Here is a 22,555-nt window from a genome sequence, read left to right on the forward strand (position 1 = left end):
TCGTGAATGCCTCATTTATGTAACCTTATGGAATGTATAGTAATCAAGCGCTTGAGTTATATTTTGGAAAGAGTGGTGATAAAGTGTTTTATTAGAGTGGATTTTGGAAGTGTGAAATGACATTAGATTCAGTTTTAGGTTTGGAAGATGATATTTGGAAAGCACAATTAAATAAAGATGTTGTAATAGCAGTATTTCTTGAGACTGAAAAGGGAAATGATATGGAAGAAAGGACTTTTGATTAAATTAGGAGTAAGGGGGACATTGTATAATTTTTCTGAGTTTTTTTTTGTATGGACTGTCCAAGTAACGGTCGGCATGTTTGTGTCTATGAGATAGAGAATGGAATCCCACAAGGCAGTATTTGTAGCCCTTCATTATTTAATATTATGATTAATGATATTTTCTCTGAGATGGGAAAATGGGATTCCCTGGGTAAATCACAATAGCTTTATGGATTTGAGGTATTAACTGCAATTTACAATTAATAGCTCAAACAGTGGGCAGATTGATGAGGATTGTAAGCTTTCAGTCGTTAAAACACATTACGTGGTTTACAAACAGCATTAATAGACTTGCAGTTGATTTTAAATTATATGATTAATATCTTGAGGAAGTGTCAGTGGTAACATTTCTCAGTATGTGGATGGATAATAAGCTGACGGGGAAGCACCTATCAGTAAAATAATTGATAAATGTAAAGAGCTTTAAATCCCCTCAGACATCTATGTGGGTATTCTTGGGTGCAACATGAAAATCTTTGCTGACCAATTTTATTTGTTTAATTAGATCTGTTCTTGATTATGTCTGTGTGGCTTGTGGATCACCTTCATCTTCAAATTAAAAGTGTTTGTATGTGATACAATTACAGACTTTTAGATTCTGTTCTGGTGCGGTAATGTTGTCTCCTGCTTTGGCTTTACTGATTGCAATGGGACAATTGCCCTCAAAGGTTCAAGTTGATGTCAACATACTGGATTAATTTGCGGGTCAAGGAAATGATCATTCTGTTAAAGGTGCGCTGGAGGACGGTTGGGGACATCACTAGAAGAGTGTATTTTGTTTTGGGTGGCTGGGTTGTTACCACGCTGCGAATATGGGTGTATTTGATGATACAGTATGTCCCACTGTAGCGTTCTCTGTAACCCCACATTGTTTTTTCCAATGACTTCAGTTGATTTTAGTTTTTACACGATCGGATTCGGTTCTGCCTGAGAGTCTGTTGGTCATCAGTATATTAATGAAAGTTATTATCATACAGTAACCATTTTTACAGATGAATCAAAAGATAATTTAATTGGGGATGTTGGTGTGGCTGTTTTTGTGTGCCTGAATTGCAGGTAATGATAAAGAAATGACTTATAGCCATTTATCAGCATAGAAGGCAGAATTCTTTGCCAACAGTTTAGGCTTACAGTGGATGGAAGAAATTGGTCCTTATAATTTGCTCAGAATACATTTCGGTTTTGATGAGTCTTAAACAGGTCATTCTGGCAGTAGGTCAGATTGACTGTTGGAAACTTGTCAAACGGTATTTCATATATAAAGTTTGATTTATATGTCTGCACATGATGGGCCCTTCATATCACACTGTTGAGGGAAATGATGATGTTGACTGTTTAGCTCCAAAAGCTGTTAAATGTTAAGCTGTGGATATAGACTTTCCACTTAGCAAATTAGAAGCTAAAAGGTTGGTAGTGTTAAGAATTAGGGGCTTATGGCAAGACGTAGGATAATGGACGTAAAGACAGACACCTTTCCAGAATACATAAACCTGTTGGGTTTATAGAAGAAGGGCTTAAATGATATTCACATGACAGAAATATCCACACTATGCTTAATTATGCCTTGTAACTAATTGGAAAACTTCATTCTGTGTCGTGTACATTTTGTCATTGTGAAACCGTCAAAACACATACTATTTCAATGTGAAGCGTACAAGGCTGAAGAAAAATCAAATGCAGTCTTCAGTACAATCTTTGCGAGGGAAGATAGTTTTCAAATAAAAGCTATTAAATTATGGGACTGACTTTAAATCAATTCACAGTTTGAGCTGGAAAAGGCACGTAATAATTGTGTTAAACATAAGGAAATAACATAAAGGGTAGCAAAGGTGAGTGGGCTGTTGGTGGGTTATTTTATTATTATTATTATTATTATTATTATTATTATTATTAATAATGGGTTATTTATTTTTTTAGAAAATTTCAAAGAATAAATGTAATGAAAAATTAGTAAGAAAAAGAAAAATAATATTAATCCTCCCCCTCCCCACCTTAACCCTTATCTAAAGAAAGAAATAAAGAAGAAAAAGATTGCCTCGATATTGGAGGATACCCACATGCTCCATGGAGTTCAAAATAATTTTAATATTTATTCTTACTTTCCCCAATTACATTATAATTTTATCTTCAAAGGACCTATATATTTAATCCCATCTTTTGTAGGTATGGGAGACAAATTTTGAAAAATATATCATATTCATTTCTTAGATTATATGTAATTTTTTCAAGTGGAATACAACTATATATTTCATTATTCCAATGATCCATAGTTAAATATAACTCAGATTTCCAAGTAATTGCGATAACTTTTTTAGCTACTGCCAATGCAATATTTATAATTTTTTTCTGATACTTATTCAATTTAATTTTCGGTATTGTCCCTTCAATATCTCCTAATAAAAATAATATTGGACTATTTGGGAGTTGAACTCCAGTACTTTGTTCCAATAAAAGTCAGATTTATCGAAAATGGTTGAATTTTAAAACAAGACCAAGTAGAATGTAAAAAAGTACCAATTTCTTGATTACATCGAAAGCATTGGTCAGACATATTTGAATTTAATCTATTTATTTTCTGTGGTGTTATATATAATTGATGTAAAAATTATATTGTATTAATCTAATTTGAACATTTATTGTATTTATCATACTATCAGAACATAATCTTGACCAACTTTTTCCAACAATTTTAAGATTCAAATCAGTTTCCCATTTTTGTCTTGATTTATGAATTCCAGATTCAGTCTGTTTTTGAATCAAATTGTACATACAAGATGTAATTTTTTAAATTTTTCCTTTTTGAATTAATATTTCTATTTCACTAAGTTTTGGCATCAACATTGTTTGACCCAGCTTTTCTCGTAAATTGTCCATTAATTGAAAATAAGAGAAAAGAGTGTTGTTTGATATTTTATATTTATTTTTTCATTGATCAAACAACATCAATATACCTCCTTCAAAACAATTACGTATGTATTTAATCCCCTTTTGGAACCAATTATGTAAAAGTTTATTATCCATTGTAAAAGCAATAAGCCTATTTTGAATTAAAGTTTGTTTTTGCTAATAAAGATTTCTTTATCTTATCGTCCATATTTACCTTATTCCATAAATCAATCAAGTGTCCTAATATTGGAGATTCTTTTTTTTCCCGTATCAATTTGGATTCCCATTTATATGTAAAATCTTCTGGTATGTTTTCTCCTATCTTATCTAATTTTATTCTAATCCATGCCGGGTTTTTTTTCATCAAAAAAAGATGCAATAAATCTAAGTTGATTTGCTTTATCATAATTCTTAAAATTTGGAAGTTGTAACCCTCCTAAATCAAATTTACATCTCAATTTTTCCAATGATATTCTTGACATCTTTCCTTTCCAAAGAAATTTCCTTACATATTTATTTAGTTCTTGAAAAAACTTCTGCGGTAATTGTATTGGTAAAGTTTGGAATAAATATTGCAATCTATGGAATATATTCATTTTTACAGCATTAACTCTACCTATTAATGTTATTGGTAACATCATCCAATTATCAAGATCCTCTTTCATTTATTTTTAATAATGGCAAATAATTTTGTTTATATAAATTTTTGACATCATTGTCAACTCTGATACCTAAATATTTTATCCCATTTATTGACCATCGAAATTGAGTTACTAATCGACATTGATTATAATTTCCTTTGGTAAGGGGTAAAATTTCACTTTTATCCCAATTTAATTTATACCCTGATACTTTCCCGTATTCTTCCAATATAAAAGATAACCTTTGCAAAGATTGTAATGGGTTTGTTAAATGAATCAAAACATCATCAGCAAATAAATTAATCTTATATTCTTCTTGATTAACTCTAAAACCGCCAATATCTGAATCTGTTCTAATTAATTCAGCTAATGGTTCTTTTGCCAATACAAATAAAGCAGGTGATAACGGGCAGCCTTGTCTAGTTGACCTTGTTAAGCAAAATGGTGTTGAAATCTGAGCATTTGTAACTACTTTAGCTTGAGGATTAGTATTTAAGGTTTTAATCCATTTTCCTAGCTCATATTTTTCCAATAGCTTAAACAAAAAATCCCATTCCAATCTATCAAATGCTTTTTCTGCATCCAAAGCAAATGCCACACTAATTTCCTCTCTTTATTGCGCCAGATGAATTATACTAAGTAACCAGGTTAGATTATCCATTGATTGTCTGTTTTTAATAAAATCTGTTTGATCCATATGTATTAATTTTGGTAAATATTTAGATATTCTATTAGATAAATTTTTTGCTATTATCTTATAATCTGTATTCAACGAAGAAATAGGCCTATATGATGTTGGTTTTAGAGGATCTCTTTTTTTGGCAATACCGTTATGATCGCTGTTAAAAAAGATTGTGGGAGTTTATGCATTCTTTCCACTTGGTATATTAATTCCATAAAGGGAGGAATTAATATATCTTTAAATTTTTTTATAAAATTCAGGAGGAAAACCATCTTCTTCTGGGGATTTGTTACTCTGAAGTGATCCTAAAGCTTCTTCAACCTCTTTTAATGTAAAGGGCATATCTAATCCTTTCTGTTCTTCCAAATTAAATTTTGGAAGGGTTATTTGTGATAAAAATTTATCTATCTCAGTAATCTTATTTTGTGATTCTGATTGATATAGTTCAGTATTAAAAAAAAATTAAAGTTTCATTAATTTCTAAAGGTTTATAAGCAACCTTATTTACACTTGTTCTAATTGCATTTATTGTTTTAAAAGCCTGTTCTGTTTTCAACTGCCAAGCAAGAATTTTATGTGATCTTTCACCTAATTCGTAATATTTCTGTTTAGTTCTCATAATTACTTTGTCTGTACGATATGTCTGGAGTGTATTATATTGTAGTTTTTTATTAACAAGTTGTCTTTGTTTTTCTTCGTTCATATATCTTGAGATTCTTTTTCTAACTTTATGATATCTTTTCTCAATTTTCCTTCTTAATTTTAGATGTATAACTTATAATCTGACCCCTTAAATGTGCTTTCATCGCTTCCTATAATGCAATTTTATCCTCAACTGAATGTAAATTTGTATCCAAAAAAAATGAAGTTGTTTTTTCATAAAATCACAAAAATCTTGACGTTTTAATAAAATTGTATTAAATCTCCATGTCTATTGTTTTATATGTTTTATGTCTATTTGAATAAAATGAATAATCTCTTTCTCTTGGATTAATTTTTCTCCATATATCAATCAGGTTTAAATCTTTCATTAATGATAAAGTTAGTTTTATTACTTTTAATTTTGTAACTACTGTAGTTGGCCTTTCCAAAACTGGATCTAAACAAAAATTAAAATCTCCGCCTATTAATATTTTATCATTTGCGTCAGCCAAGTTCAAAAAATCTTCTTGTATGAATTTTGCATCATTTTCATTTGGTGCATAAATGTTCATAAAAGTCCATAATTCTGAGAAAATTTGACAATGTATAATCACATATCTCCCCACAGAATCAATTATTACATTTTGTATTTTAATTGGTAAAGATTTATTAACTGAAATTGCAACTCTTCTTGATTTTGAATGAAATGAAGTTGCTATAACATTTCCAACCCAATCTCTATTTAATTTCTTATGCCTGTGAACTTACTGAACACATCCTGGCCAGAAAAAAAAAACTTATCCCAATCCACTCTTCCTAGATCCTTTTTCATTTCCACAAAATTGGCCGTTCTCCAATTTTACCAGAACATTAAGCTGCCAGTTCTGCCCCTCACTAATAGCAGTAATGACGTTATCCCACGTGTCAACCCAAGCCCTAAACTCATCTGTTTTACCGACAATACTCCGTGCATTGAAATAGATATACCTGAGAATATGTATACCATCTGCTTTTTTTTTTCATTTCCGTTTATACATGCAGTCCTCTCATGTTCCTTATCCTCCTGCACCTCACTATCTGCTCTGACACTCTGGTTCCCCTCCCTCTGCAAAACTAGATTAAATTCCCCGGAGCAGCACTGGCAAATCTACCCGCAAGAATGTTATTCCACCCCCCCCCCCCCCGCCCAGTTTAGGGGCAAACCGTCCTGTCGGAACAGGCCCCACCTTCCCTGGAGCAAAGCCCAATTGTCCAGAAACATAAAGCCCTCCCTCCTGCACCATCTCCTGAGCCACGTATTTAGCTGCACTCTCCGCACATTTATATTTACAGAGACTTTACTCCTGACGCCGGTCCAGGGACCCGACCCGTTTACAGACCCGGAGCGGAACCGGAGCAGATTCTCAGCCACTGGTTCACATCCCAGGTCCGGAAGAGAGGATAAAGTTTCCCCGTGAATTTATTCCCAGTGAAGGTGTGAAGATGGGACTTGGTCTCCGCGTTGTAAAATGAAACTGTCCCGGACTCGTAACTGAGATAAACTCCCACCCTCCCGGGGATGGGACCGGCAGCGAGACGGGACTCGGGGGAGGGGAGACCGGACACGTCACAATCCCGATGTAACACGTCATAATCCCGCCCGATGACCCAGAATCCGGTCTCCGGACTCAGTCTGACCCGTCTCTTCCTCTCCACAGACTCTGCGGCGACTCCCAGACACCAGAGCCGAATCCCCGTCACCTCCACCTCCCAGTAATGTCTCCCCGATGTGAATCCCTCCGATCCCAGCACACAAGCCCAGACTGTGAATCTCTTCCCGGTGTCAGGGAGATTCCTCCGGGTCCCGGTCCGTCTCACACTCTTCCGATCCTCAGACACCTCCAGATACGGATGCGCCGTTTCCAGATCCAGGGTGACAGAGACTGGGGGGAGAAGCAGAGAATTAGAGAGTCCCCGGGGATCGGGGGGAGACTCGGACAGCGGGACCCCGGGGATCGGGGGGAGACTCGGACAGCGCGGCCCCGGGGATCGGGGGGAGACTCGGACAGCGCGGCCCCGGGGATCGGGGGGAGACTCGGACAGCGCGGTCCCGGGGATCGGGGGGAGACTCGGACAGCGGGGCCCCGGGTATCGGGGGAGACTCGGACAGAGGGGCCCCGGGGTTCTGGGGGAGACTCGGACAGCGCGGCCCCGGGGATCGGGGGGAGACTCGGACAGCGCGGCCCCGGGGATCGGGGGGAGACTCGGACAGCGGGGCACCGGGGATCGGGGGGAGACTCGGACAGCGGGGACCGGGGATCGGGGGGAGACTCGGACAGCGCGGCCCCGGGGATCGGGGGGAGACTCGGACAGCGCGGCCCCGGGGATCGGGGGAGACTCGGACGGCGCGGCCCCGGGGATCGGGGGAGACTCGGTCAGCGCGGCCCCGTGGACCGGGGGTGGTGGAGATCTCAGGCGCCATTCGGCCCTTCGAATCTGCTCTGCCATTTTATCATAAGCTGATCCATTCTCCCATTTAGTGCCACTCCCCCACCTTCTCACCGTGACCTTTGATGCCGTTGCTACTCAGATACTGATCAATCTCTGCCTTAAATACACCCAATGACCTGGCCTCCACTGCTGCAACAAATTCACAGATTCACCACCCTCTAGCTAAAAAAATTTCTTTGCATCTCCGTTTTGAGTGGGCGCCCTTCAATCCTTAAGTCATGCTCTCTCGTACTAGACTCCCCCATCATGGGAAACAACTTTGCCACATCCACTCTGTCCATGCCTTTTAAAATTCAACATGTTTCCATGAGGTTCCTCCTCATTCTTCTAAACTGCACGGAGGTCAGTCCAAGAGTGATCAAATGTTCCTCACATGTTAACCCTCTCATTCCCGGAATCATTCTGGTGAATCTGCTCTGAACCCTCTCCAATGTCAGAACATCCTTTCTTAAATAAGGAGCCCAAAACTGCACACACTATTCCAAGTGAGGTCTTACCAGTGCCTTATAGAGCCTCAACATCACATCCCTGCTCTTATATTTTATTCCTCTAGAAATGAATGTCAACCTTCTTCACCACCGACTCAACCTGGAGACTAACCTTAAGGGTATCCTGCACGAGCACCCTCAAGTCCCGTTGCATCTCAGAACTTTGAATTCTCTCTCCACTTAAATAATAACCATACACTTTTCAACATTGTATTTCATTTGCCACTTCTTTGACCATTCTCCAAATCTATCCAAGTCTCTCTGCAGACTCTCTGATTCCTCAGGTGGGGGAGTTTCCACCTACCTTTGTATCATCAGCAAACTTAGCAACAAAGCCATCTTTTCCATAATCCAAATCGTTGATATACAACGTAAAAAGAAGTGGCCCCAACACGGACCCCTCTGGAACACCACTTTTAACCGGCAGACAACCAGAATGGGATCCTTTATTCCCACTCTCTGTTTCCTCCCAATCAGCCAACGCTCTATCGACAGATGTAACTTTCCCATAATTCCATGGGCTCTTATCTTGTTTAGCAGCCTCATGTGCGGCACGTTGTCAAAGGCCTTCTGAAAATCCAAATACACAAAATCCACTGCATCTCCCTTGTCCAGCCTACTTGTAATCTCCTCAAAAGATTTCAATGGGTTTGTCAGGCAGGATTTTCCTTTAAGGCAACCATGCTGAGTTTGGCCTATCTTGTCATATGCCTCCAGGTACTCCGTAACCTCATTCTTGACAATTGACTCCCACCGATGTCAAGCTAACAGGTCTATAATTTACTTTTTGCTTCCTTGCCCCTTTCTTAAATACCAGAGTGGCATTTACAATCTTCCACTCCTCCAGAACCATGTCAGAATCTATTGACTTTTGAAAGATCATTGCTAATGCCTCTGCGATCTCCACAGCTACTTCCTTCAAAACACAAGGGTGAATTCCATCTGGTCCTGGAGATTTATCTACCCTGAGACTATCCAGCTTCCTGAGTACTTTCTCTGTCGTAATTATGACAGCGCACACTTCTCTTCCCTGACACCCTTGAGTGTCCGGTATACTGCTGATATCTTCCTAGTGAGGACTGATGAAAATACTCGTTCAGTTCCTCAGCCATCTCCTTATCTCCCATTACAATTTCTCCAGCATCATTTTCTATCAGTCCTATATCCACTCTCACCGGTTTTTTACTCTTTATATACTTGAAAAAGCTTTTGGTATCTTCTTTGATATTATTTGCTAGCTTTCTTTCATAGTTCATCTTTTCCCTCTTAATGGCCTTCTTAGTTTCCTTTTGTAAGCTTTTAAAAACTTCCCAATCCCCTGTCTTCCCACTATTTTTTTGTTTCCTTGAATGCCCTCTCCTTTGCTTTTACTTTGGCTTTCACTTCTCTTGTCAGCCATGGTTGCATCTTTTTCCATTTGAAAATTACTTCTTTTTTGGAATGTATCTGTCTTGCACCTTCCTCACTTCTCGCATAAACTCCAGCCACTGCTGCTCTGCTGTCCTTCCGCTAGTGTCCCTTTCCAGTCAAATTTGGCCAGTTCCTCTCTCATGCCACTGTAATTTCCTTTACTCCACTGCAATACCGACACATCGGATTTCTGCTTCTCTTTCTCAAATTTTACAGTGAACTCAATCATGTTACGATCTCTGCCACCTAACAGTTCCTTCACCTCAATCTCTCTAATCACCTCTGGGTCATTACACAATATCCAATTCAGTACCACTGATCCCGTAGTGGGCTCAACAACAAGTTGTTCTGAAAAGCCATCTCGTAGACATTCTTCAAATTCTCTGTCTTGAGATCCAGTGTCGATCTGATTTTCCCAATCCACTCGCATGTTAAAATCCCCACAATTATCATAAAACTGCCCTTCTGGCAAGCCTTCTCTATTTCCTGTTGTAATCTGTAGTCCACATCGCTGCAGCTGTTAGGAGGCCGGTAGATAACTGCCATCAGGGTCCTTTTACCCCTGCGATTTCTTAGCTCAACCCATAAAGATTCTGCACCTTCCGATCCTATGTCACCTCTTTCCCATCCCCCTGCCAAATTAGTTTAAACCCTCCCTAACAGCTCTATTAAACATTTCTGCTATGATATTGATCCCCTTCGGGTTCAGGTGTAACCCGTCCTTTTTGAACAGTTAATACTTCCCCCTAAAGAGATCCCAATGATCCAAGAATCTGAAGCCCTGTCCCCTGCACCAGTCTCTCAGCCACACATTCATCAGCCTGATCCTACTGTTCTTGCCCTCGCTAGCACATGGCACAGGTAGCAATCCTGAGATAACTACCCTGGAGGTCCTGCTTCTCAGCTTCATTCCTAACTCCCGGAAATCTCTCTTCAGGACCTCCTCCCTTTCCCTCTCTATGTCATTGGTACCAACATGTACCAAGACAGCTGGCTGCTCGCCCTCTCCCTTCAGGATATTCTGGACCCATACCCTGGATCCCATACCCTGGCACCTGGGAGGCAGCCCACCATGCGGGTATCTCTATCAGGCTCACAGAATCTCCTGTCTGTTCCCCTGACTATGGAATCCCCTATGACTACCGCATTCCTCTTCTCCCTCCTTCCCTCCTGCACAACAGCGCCAGGCTCAGTGCCAGAGACCCGGTCACCATGGCCGTCCCCTGTCAGGTCATCCACCTCAACAGCATCCAAAACGATATACTTGTTGCTGAGGGGGGCAGACACAGTGGTGCTCTCCACTACCCTGGCATTTCCCTTCCCTCTCCTGACAGTCACCCAGTTTTCTGACCCCTGTAGCCTAGGGATGACTACCTCCCTGTAGCTCCTGTCTATCACCTCTTCGTTTTCTCTAATAAGCAGTAGGTCATCAAGCTGCTGCTCCAGATCCCTAACACGGTCTCCGAGGAGCTGAATCTCGGTTCACCTGGTGCAGATGTGGCTATCAGGGAGGCTGGAGGTCTCCCAGGATTCCCACATCTGACACCCTGAACAAAGCACTAACCCTGCAGACATGCTACCTAATTCTACAGGAATGAAACAAAGAAAGATAGGTCTACTCACCCACTTACTTCACCAAGCACACGAACTTTTTAAACCATTAGCTAATGTGCCCTGCTGTTCCCCCGTCCGTCCGGGCTGATTTTCAAAGGGGAGAAAAAGAGTCGGTTCCTCGCTCTCGCCTCTTCCCGTTACCGCCTGAGCCCGTTGAGCCAAAGCCCTACACTCTGCTGCCACCCACTCCGCTGCCCGCTGTATAGGGTGCTCATCTTTTTAAACTCTCCGCGCTGTCCTGCGCAGTCTCGCCGTTCTTGTACACAAAGTTTTTTTTTTACACTGTCTTCCTTCAGAATTTAGCTCCCACGCCGCCCTTCTTGTCCCAATCTAAAAAAACACCTTCAGTCGTGTATTCATCAGCTTATTCCACACTGTCCACATGAAATTTAGCAAGGCCTTTGATGTCGATGATAGACCATACTTGGAGTATTGTCTGCTTTTCCGGTTCCCGAATATGGGGAGGATGTCATTACACTGGACAGGAGGCTTCAGGAGGATGTTACCAGGACTGGGGGCTTGGGTTAAAAGCAAAGAGTGAGTAAGCTTGGGCTATTCAGCTGTAGTGTAGGATGTTCAGGTATGACCCCTTATCAAGGTAAATAATTCTAAGGAGCTTAAATAACGTTCTTTTTCCAAGAAATGGGAGTACAGAACCAGAGGCCTCAGATTGAAAGTGAGATGGGAAATCGGGTAACATTCTCAGAGAGAGGGAGGTTGGTGAACGGAATTTGCCCTCAGACGCTGTAGAAACAGGTAAAAAATAACATATTTTCAAATAAATACACAGATGGGAAATGGTTAGAGGGATGGGGGGGTGGCAAATACACACAAATGGGCCATGCTTAAGAAAACATCTTAGTCTTGCAAATTGATGAAGTGGGCCGTGAGTTCAACATCCATCAAACCCTCCGAGATCATCCTCCTGAGGAATCTCACCCCTGAGTCTGTGTGTCAAGTGTTGATGTGACGTCACGTCAGAGGGCAGCTCAGTGCCACAGAACAGACAAACTGGGTAAGGACAGGTTTCAATCCTAAATGGGAATTTGTGCCTTTTTCTGTGGCCCTGTGACACACTCTGATAGTGTGTGTGTGTGTGTGTGTGTGTGTGTGTGTGTGTGTGTGTGTGTGTGTGTGTGTGTGTGTGTGTGTGTGTGTGTGTGTGTGTGTGTGTGTGTGTGTGTGTGTGTGTGTGTGTGTGTGTGGATTGTGGTAAATATCCGTGTGGTGTGTATACACATTGAAGGAGAGTATGCACATTGAAGAATTTTTATGTTACAGTGTGTCATCACATGTCTGGTGTGTGTTGACAATGTGTCACATGTGATTGAGTTGTTTAAATGAATAAATGACTGTCTCTGAAGAGACTGGTTTCCAGGTTACTGAGGGAAATAACAACGTACATTGCTGAGGCTCTGACTACAATCTGCCAGTCCTTCCTGTGTATGTGTGTGAGGGAGCTTTGCCAGGCCGGTTATGCTGTGTGTGCTTCTCCCGAGATGAAATCTTGACCCATGTCAATGCTTGTTGGTGTGTCCGAGCTCATTCTCACAATGCTTCAATGTAGTGGTCTGATCACCATGAGACATAGGAGCAGAATTAGGCCATTTTCCTATCGAGTCTGCTCCGCCATTCAATAATTGCTGATCCTTTTTTCCCTCCTCAGCCCCACTACCTGGTCTTCTCCCCGTAACCTTTGATGCTGTGTCCAATCTAGAACCTATCAAGCTCTGCCTTAAATACACCCAACAGGTTCCACAAATTCAACTGCTGCTGGCACAAATTTCTCCACATGTTTTAAATAGATTCCCCCTCTGTCTTGAGGCTGTGCCCTCTTGTCCTAAACTCCACCACCATGGGAAACATCCTTTCCACATCTACTCTGTCTAGGACTTTCAACATTCGAAAGGTTTCTAGGACTTTCAACATTTGAAAGGTTTCAATGAGATTCCCCCTCATCTTTCTAAATTCCAGCGAGTACAGACACAGAGCTATCAAACGTTCCTCGTATGATAACCCTTTCATTCCTGGAATCATCCTTATGAAATGAACCTTCTGCAATGCCAGCACATCTTTTCTTAGACGAGGAGCCCAAAATTGTTCACAATACTCAAGGTGAGTCTTCACCAGTGCCTTATAAATCCTCAGCATCACATCCCTGCTCTTGAACTGAATGCTATCTAAACCCCTTGGACTGAATGCTAACATTGGATTTGCCTTCCTCACCAGTGACTCTACCTGCAAGTTAACATTTAGGGAGTTCTGCAGAATGACTGCTAAGTCCAATTTCGTCTCAGATTTTTGGATTTTCTCCCCATTTGAAAAAAAAAAATCTGCACATTATTTCTACGACCAAAGTGCAGGACCATGTATTTTCCAACATTGTATATAATTTGCCAATTTCTTTCCCATTCTCCTCATCCAAGTCCTTGTCCAGCCTAACTGTTTCCTCAACACTACCGGCCCCTCCGCCAATCTTCGTATCATCTGCAAAACCTGGAAACAAAGCCATTTACTCTAGGACAAGAGGGTGTGACTTCATGATTGAAGGACGTCCTTTTAGAACTGAGATGTGGAGAAATTACTTTAGTCAGTGTGTGTGGAGAATCTGTGGAATTTGTTGCGACATGTGGCTGTGGAGGCCAAGGCATATTTAAGGCAGAGATGTACCGGTTCTCATTGAGCCAGGGCATCAAATGGTATGGGGTGAAAACAGGGGAGTGGGGATGTCCGGAAGAATTGGGTCTTCCCATGACTGAATATTGGAGCAAACTCAATGGGCCGAATGGCCTATTTCTGCTCCTACATCTTATTGTCTATTCCATCAGTTAAATCTTGATATACAGCATAAAATGAAGGTGTCCTAACACCTGTGTCCCTGTGGAACACGACTCACTGGCAGCCAACCAGGAAAGGTTCCGTTTACTCTCCTTCGCTGTTTCCTTCCAATCAGCCAATGTTCTAACCATGCCTGTAACTTTTCTGTAATACCATGGCCTCTTAACCTGGTTACCACCTTCATGCGTGGCACTTTGTCAAAGGCCTTCCGAGATTCCAAATATACAACATCCACTGTTTATCGATCCTGCTTGTAATCTCCTCAAAGAATCCCAACAGGTTTGTCAGGCAGGATATTCCCTAACGAAGCCATGCTGACTTGTCCTATCTTGTCCAGTGTCACCAAGTATTCCATAGCCTCACACTTAACAACTGACTCCAATTTCTTCCCAACCACAGAGGTGAGGCAAACTGGTCAATAATTTCCTTTCTGCTGCCTTCCTCCTTACTTAAAGAGTCAAGTGACATTTGCCATTTTCCAGTCCTCTGGCACCATGCCAGGGTCCAGTGATTTTGAAAGATTATTTGGAATGCCTCCATAAGTTCTACTGCGACCTCTTTCAGAACACTAGGGTGCAGTTCATCTGGTCTGGGTGACTTATGTATCTTTGGGGCTTTCAGCTTTTTGAGCAGCTTCTCCCTTGTAACAGTAACTGCACTCACTTCTCTTCCCTCGCACTCTTCAACACCGGGCACAGTGCTGGTGTCTTCCACGGTGAATACTGGTGCAAAATATTTGGCTTATCTGCCATCTCTTTATCCTCTGTTATTATGCATCCAGCCTCATTTTCTAGCTGTCCTATATCCACTCTCACCTCTGTTTTATTTTTTTACAATACTTGAAAAACAATTTGATATTGTTTGCTATCTTGTTTTCCAAAGATAGGTGTGTAAAAAGGGCCAGAAGGATCATTGGATACCAGAGTCACCCCAACCACAACCTGTACCAGTTGCTACCATCCGGGATACGGTACCGCAGCATAAAAGCCGGGAGCAACAGGCTCCGGGACAGCTTCTTCAACCAGGCCAGTTCAATTCAAATCAATTTCTTGTTTATTTTTTCCCACCCAATCATCCTTTTAGTTCCTCTCTGTAGATATTTCAAAGCTTCCCAATCCTCTCTCTTCCGAATAATTTTTGTTTAGTTGTATGCCCTCTCCTTTGCCTTTACATTAACTTGTCTTCCCTTGTCAGCCATGGTTGAACTATTTCGCCATTTGAGTATTTATTTATTTTTGGAGTATATCTATCCTCATTTTCCCAGAAACAGACACCATTTCTGCTCTGCTCTCATCCCTGCCAGCATCTCCTTCCAATTTGCTTTGGCCAACTCCTCACTCAGACCGCTGTAATTTCTTTCACTCCTCTGAAATACTACAAGATCAGACTTTACTTTCTCCTTATCAGATTTCAAGTTGAACTCGGTCATCTTGTGAGCACTGCTTCCTAAGGTTTCTTTTAACTACTCACCTCTGGTTCAATACATAACACCCAATCCAGTAGAGCTGTTCCCCGAGTAGGCTCATCGACAAACTGCTCTAGAAAGCCATCACATTGCATTCAACAAACTCACTCTCTTGAGATCCTTTGCCAACCTGATTTTCCCAATTGACCTGCATGTTGAAATCTCCCGTGATTATCATAACATTGTCCTTTTCATCAGCCTTTTCTATTTCCAGTTGTAATCTGTGGGCCTCAACCCACTGACTGTTGGGAGGCCTGTATATGACTGGTGTCTGTGTCATTTTTACTTTTGCAATTCCTTACCTCAACCCACAAGATTCAACATCTTCCAATCCTATGTCACATCTAGCTGCTGATTTACCAGCAGAGCCACACCACCCCATCGGCCTTCCTTCCTTCCTCCGATACATTGTGTAACCTTGAACATTCAGATCCCAACTACAACCATCCTTCAGTCAAAATTCAGTGATGGCCAGAACATCATACCTAACAATCGGTAATAGTGCAACAAGATCATCCACCTTATTTCTCATACTCCATATATTGGAATATAACACTTGGTCTACTGTATCTGCTACCCTTTTTAATTCTGCATCCCTAATGCACTGATACTCACCCTACTGGCTGCAATTTTCTCCTCTCATCTGTCCGCCCTATCTGACAGCCTGACTGGACGCTATCTTTGCATTTTTACCATCAGTCTTATCCCTTCACTCCAGTTCCAACACCCCCCCCCCCCCCCCACCAAATTAGTTTCAATCCTCCCCAACAGCTCTATCAAACCTCTCTGTGAGAATATTCTTCTCCCTCGGGTCGAGGTGCGACCCATCCCTTTTGAGTCGGTCATTCCTCCACCAGAAGAGATCCCAATGATCCAAGAACCTGAATCCCTGTCCCCAGCACCATCTTCTCAGCCATGTTTATCTGTCAAATTATCCTGTTTCAACCCTCACCAGCACGTATCACATGCAGCAATCTGGAAATTACAACCCTGGAGGTGCTGCTTCAGTGCTTTCTACCAAGCTCTCCAAATTCTATTTTCAGGACCTCTTTGTTTTTACTTCCAATGTCATTGTCACAAATTTACAAAGATATCTGGCTCTTTTCCCTCCCTCTCTAAAATGCTGCGGACACGATTCGAGGCATCCCTGACCCTGGCACCCAGGAGGCAACATACCATTCAAGTGTCCCGTTCACATCAATAGATTCTCCTGTCTGTTCCCCTGACGATTCCCTAATGCACTGATACCCATCCCTGACCCTGGCACCCAGGAGGCAACATACCATTCAGGTGTCCCGTTCACATCAATAGAATCTCCTGTCTGTTCCCCTGGCGATTCAGTCCCCGATCACGACCACTCCCCTCTTCTGCCTCTAACAACAATGAGAGATGCTGATCCGGAAGGGGGAAGACCTGTGTCAGTCAGAGTCTGCACTCACAGGGCACATGAACGACTTGTGTATTTTCCTGACAATCCCTATCACCACACTGATACTCATTTTTATTCCTGACAATATTATTGTCAGTATTAAATTCTCAGCTCCTCTGGTAGATCCAATCTTATGTCCTGGTGTGTTAATGCATTTGCCTGGGATTGGAACACAGTGGTTCATCTGACAGTCCCGTGTATTGATTGTGTTGTGACCCTGTGGTGGTGTGTTCAGGGGTCTGACATCTCCAGCTGACCATGTGACAGTGATGCCTCCCAGTTGGTGGGGTTGATGTGGAATAAACTTCAGTTCCCCTTCAGCCCAGTATTACAGACAATCTTTGCCTCACATTGGAACTAAATTGAGCTTCATAAACAAGGGGAAATGAATCGTTGTACGTTTTACCTCGATTAATAGCATCAAGCGTTTCTCTCAGCACTGTGTTCAACAAATAGGGGTGATCGAAGTTTTCAACCGGTAGGGTCTCATCTGTCACTGACAATTCCTGGACATCGTCATTAATCCTGTAAATATTAAACTACTGGTTATAAATTGCTATTCTGAACTATCTTACAAATCCATTCAGTGTTTCAGTAAAGAGCATGTCCTACCTCCTGTTCCGACGAGCTTCCTCCTGAAATAAATAAAACACAAATCTGATTAGACTTGGACTTACTGTCCACATCCTGAATTTCATCCCAATCATTACAAGGTGTTGAAAATTCCCACTCCCACAATCACTCAGACACACGGACAATACAGAACCATGAATTTACAGGGAAAGTTTCTGAATGTCATACCATTACTGAGAGGAAGAAACTAACAGGGAAGACAGGACAGGCTGTGCATTATCATCTGGATATGACGTCAGTGTGATAGGATGGAGGAATTTAAGATCAGTGATGTATGTGATTGTGTGCGGGTGGAGGAAGTACCTCTATTTATGGGAAGACTCGTGGGGATATGTAATTCCAGATGGATTTTAACAAATTCCACAAGAAATTTAAGTGAGGAGGATGTGAAACTCGCTGCCACAGGAGTGGATGAAATGGAACAGCAGAGACTGACTGTAATGGGGAGGCTGGATAAACACGTGAGGGACCAGGGAGTTCAGGGCACTGTTGCTGGGTGCGGTGAGTAGGTGGCAGGAGGATTGTGAAGCAGGGATACTGATAGAAGATGGACCTAATGGCCTGTTTATGATAGAGAATGGGATATAATCCCATGCGAAATATATCCAAAAAATAAAGAGACATTGAAAGTTTCCATAATCTGATGGAAACCGGATATGGAGGATAAGTCTAATGTGTGGGTCAAATTCTTTGTTCTCACTGATTGACAGAGAGACCCTCGCACCAACTGCAACAGACCCACTCACAGCCTGTGACTGAAACCGGGTGTTAATGGGAGTTTCAGAGGATATTTAATGCGGTAATTAAGGAAACAGTCAGCAGCTCTGTGTTATGATCGGAGTAAATAATTTCAGAGAGATTTGCATTTTGTCCTGGGGTGTACAGAAGTTGTGGAAGCCCAGTTTTAGGACAATAGACAATAGGTGCAGCAGTAGGCCATTCGGCCCTTCTAGCCAGCACAGCCATTCACTGTGATCATGGCTGATCATACACAATCAGTACCCCGTTCCTGCCCTCTCCCCAAATCCCTTGACCCCGCTATCTATAAGAGCTCTATCTAACTCTCTCTTGAATGCATCCAGAAACTTGGCCTCCACTGCCTTCTGGGGCAGAGCATTCCACATATCCACCACTCTCTGGGTGAAAAAGTTTTTCCGCATCACTGTTCTAAATGGGCTACCCCTTATTCTTAAACTGTGGCCTCTAGTTCTGGACTCACCCATCAGCGGGAACATGCTTCCTGCCTCCAGCGTGTCCAATCCCTTAATAATCTTATTATTATGGGACAACAACAACCCTGAATAGATGCAACAATTATCTGGTGAGAAACAGTTTACTGCCATTTGTAAATGCTGTGTGTAGGAGTAACACGTCTGTTTTCGGTCTGCATTGTATTCTGTGTTACGTGTTTATTATGGTAACTCGTCACGTGATTGGGGACGTGATAAAGGCGAAGGGGAAAGGTTACGTATCTGTACGTTGTTCTGGGCAGTTTTGAGCTGGGGACGGGCGGATGTCATCCTGTTGTTGACCGCTGTGTGGCAGCTTACTTTACAATGAATTACCCTGAAGTTTCATCACTTCAAGGTTGTATTTGGCGAATGAAGGACTGAAAGCGTATCTTGGACATTTTGAAATGTCATTATTGGAGTGATGGGAGGGTGCATCATGCAGGTATAACAACTTGTGTGAGGTCGCCAGCAGCGGCAATTGATTTGTTAGAATTGGCCTCGGTGCTGTGTTTATTTCAAATATACCACTGTTCATTCAGTGCCCTTTGACAGAAACAAATTGAAATATAATCCCTCACCTTGAGAAATATCACACCAGCTTTCTGATCCATCTGTTCCTTTAACTTAGTGATTTCCTCCTGAATACTCCTTATATTCTCTTGAAGAGCTAGAAGATTTTTCTCCATTGGGTTGAGAATCCTCTTCTCTTCTTCCCTGAGATCCCTGAGTAAGCTCTGCTCTTTCTCAGTGATAATCTGGCGCAGTTCAGCAAACTGGGATGTGATGTGGGACTGAACACTGTGTGACTGTTCCTGTCGAAGGAAAGGTGAAGATTAATATACTGCATTGCTGTGCTCTGTTTCCTTTTGTCGTTGAGTTCGGTCTATTGGAGTCCATGCTACTTCTGAGAGCATTCCCGTCAACACCATTCCCTCACGTTTTCCTGAAACCTACTCTCACATATTGAACCATAAACTCCCATCTGATTCACACACACCTTCCCCACCTTTTCAGGTTAACGGTAATTAGCCATTCATCCAGCATGTCCCTGGGATGTGTCGGAGTCTCTCGTGGTCACAGGGAGAGCATGCAAACTCCACACAGACAGCAGCAGAGGTCAGGATCGAACCCAGGTCACTGGAGCTGCGATACTCGGCTATTCTGCATTAAATGGAGCAAAACTCGACAGTAATATCAGAAATTCCGCTCAGGAAGCCTCACCCGAACTCCGGAAATCTTCTCTTTCTGTTGCTGCTCCTTTTCCTGGAAGTCTGATTTCTTTTTTGTGAGAGAGTCTAAGGAAGATTTTAGCTGATCCTGGAAGTCAGAGAGTGAAGGAAATAGAAACAAAGATGCATCAAAAGAAACAGGTGATCAAACCCGATTATCACACAAAATGCCGGAGGAACTCAGTGAGTCAGGCAGCATCTATTCAGGGGAAATAAACAGTCGGTGTTCCGGGATGAGACCCTTCTTTGGGACTGGGAAGGAATGGGAGAGAAGCCAGAATAAAAAGGTTGGGGATGAGAACCAGCTGACAGGTGACGGGTGAGACAACGTGAGGGGGAACGTGGGGGAGGGTGATGAAGTGAGAAGCTGAGAGGGGACAGGTGGAAGAGGTAAAGGGCTGGAGAAGAAGGAATCTAATACGAGAGGACAATCGACCGTGAAAGAAACGGGAGGAACTGGGCTGTTTGCGGCCCTGAATGGTGACGAGGGAGGAGGTTAGGAGTCAGGTGTTGCAAAGGACAAAGGAAATGTGTTAAGTGTTAAATTAACGTTAGTTTTTACCTTATAGTTTTTAACAGCCTCTTTAATCAGCACAAATCGATGCTCTCTGTGTTCCTGCGCAGCTGCACAGATCACACAGATCAGTGTCTTGTCCGTTTCACAAAACAGCTTCAGTTCTTCCTCATGTTCCTCGCAGTGAAGTTTACTTTCCTTCCCTTTCGGATTCAGGTTTAGATTTCGAGCTTTTTCAGCCAGATTTGCTAAGGCCCGATTCACCCTGAGGGTGCGGTCAGCAAACTCCTCTCGACATTCCGGGCAGAAGTTTTTCTGCTCCCTTTCCCAACACCGTGTGATACAAGAGCGACAGAAGTTGTGTCCACACTCCAGTATAACCGGATCGGTGAAGAAATCCAGGCAGACGGGACAAATTACCTCCTCGGTCCAACTCTCGGCCGGTCCTTTTCGAAGCCATGTTAACTCCCGACACTTCCTGATTCAGAATGCTTTCACTTTCGGAGAGCTGCTGATCCCCTGCAGTACCGGGATTGTCCACTACGCGCGCTGCAGACTCGGGGAATCACACAACACACACACAATGCTGGTGGAACACAGCAGCACTGTCGACGTTTCGGGCCGAGACTCTTCGTCAGGATAGCTGGTGTGTTATACTGCGTCCGGTTCTCCCGGTGTGGCCTTTTGTATATTGGTGAGACCCGACGCAGACTGGGAGACCGTTTCGCTGAACACCTACGCTCTGTCCGCCAGAGAAAGCTGGATTTCCCAGTGGCCACACATTTTAATTCAACGTCCCATTCCCATTCTGATATGTCTATCCATGGACTCCTCTACTGTCAAGATGAAGCCACATTCAGGTTGGAGGAACAACACCTGGGTAGCCTCCAACCTGATGGCATGAACATTGACTTCTCTCACTTCCGTTAATGCCCCTCCTTCCCTTCTTACCCCATCCCTGACATATTTAGTTGTTCGTCTTTTTTTTTCTCTCTCCCTCTCCCCATCACTGCCTGTTCTCCATCTCTTTCCGGTGCTCCCTTCCCCTTTCTTTCTGCCTAGGCCTCCCGTCCCATGATCCTTTCGCTTCCCCAGCTCTGTATCCCTGTGGCCAATCACCTTTCCAGCTCTTAGCTTCATCCCACCCCCTCCGGTCTTCTCCTATCATTTCGCATTTCCGCCTCCACCTCCTACTTTCAAATCTCTTAATATCTTTCCTTTCGGTTAGTCCTGACGAAACGTCGACAGTTCTTCTTCCTATAGATGCTGCCTGGCCTGCTGCGTTCCACCAGCATTTTGTGTGTGTTGCTTGAATTTCAGCATCTGCAGACTTCCTTGTGTTTGCTCAGGGAATCAACTTGGTTTTGCTGGATGTGTTCAGTGGAAATTCTGGCCTTTTCTATGTTGAGTGTGGGATCAAAAACACATTAAACAGACAACAGATACGAAAACGCATCCATGGACTGTCTAAGCCCGGCTACGAGCGGAGGACGGTTGGCCGTATGGCTGGCAACCCTATCTTGTAAAATTCCAGTGCGACAAAAACGTCAGCTGAATCTCCATAGGCCTCATCCATGCGGTCGGAAGGACATTCCCCTGGAAGACAGTTGAAGTCCTGAGATGAAAGGAGAAGCCATGTGCCCCCTGGGGTGGTTCACTACTACCATAACTGTGAGGCTTCCTCAGCCAACCAGGCCTCTCCCTGTCCAGTGTAGAGGGCCCCTGTAGTTCCAATGGTGTCCCTGTCGTCTGGAATGTGTCAGTAGGCAGCATTCCTGTACGACTGGGCTTCACAAACTTTTTTTAATGCCAAGGACCAATACCAGTAACCGTGAATCTCAGGTTGGGAACCCCTGCTCTCCAGACATCTCGATGTGATGGCAGGCCAACAAGTTTCGGGCGTCTTTCCCCGAGTTGATGATCTTCCAGCAGCATTCGCTGTCTATTTTCCAGAGCATCCTGGGAACAGCCCGAGGATCAGTGGGCCTTCTGTCACACACAAACACACACAGCTGGGCTCAGACATACAACACTCCCACACTCCCTTTATGACACCCTGCTTGCTCCGTGGCCCCCGG

The 22,555-nt window shown here is 42.8% G+C and overlaps 1 protein-coding gene across 1 annotated transcript; it reads right to left on the bottom strand.

The window, feature by feature from the left end:
* Nucleotides 1–6,338: 6,338 nt before the first annotated feature.
* LOC132385973 (zinc-binding protein A33-like) lies at nt 6,339–22,053 on the bottom strand. The gene is made up of 7 exons (XM_059958203.1): nt 22,024–22,053; nt 20,526–20,942; nt 19,956–20,051; nt 19,313–19,546; nt 17,482–17,504; nt 17,276–17,394; nt 6,339–7,057 (listed from the first exon to the last, which is right to left on the bottom strand). Exons 1-7 carry the CDS (start codon nt 22,051–22,053, stop codon nt 6,507–6,509), a joined length of 1,470 nt encoding a protein of 489 aa, XP_059814186.1. The 3' UTR covers nt 6,339–6,506.
* Nucleotides 22,054–22,555: the final 502 nt, after the last annotated feature.

The sequence above is a fragment of the Hypanus sabinus genome (genome assembly GCF_030144855.1).
Source record: "Hypanus sabinus isolate sHypSab1 chromosome X2 unlocalized genomic scaffold, sHypSab1.hap1 SUPER_X2_unloc_8, whole genome shotgun sequence".
Taxonomy (NCBI): Eukaryota; Metazoa; Chordata; class Chondrichthyes; order Myliobatiformes; family Dasyatidae; genus Hypanus; species Hypanus sabinus.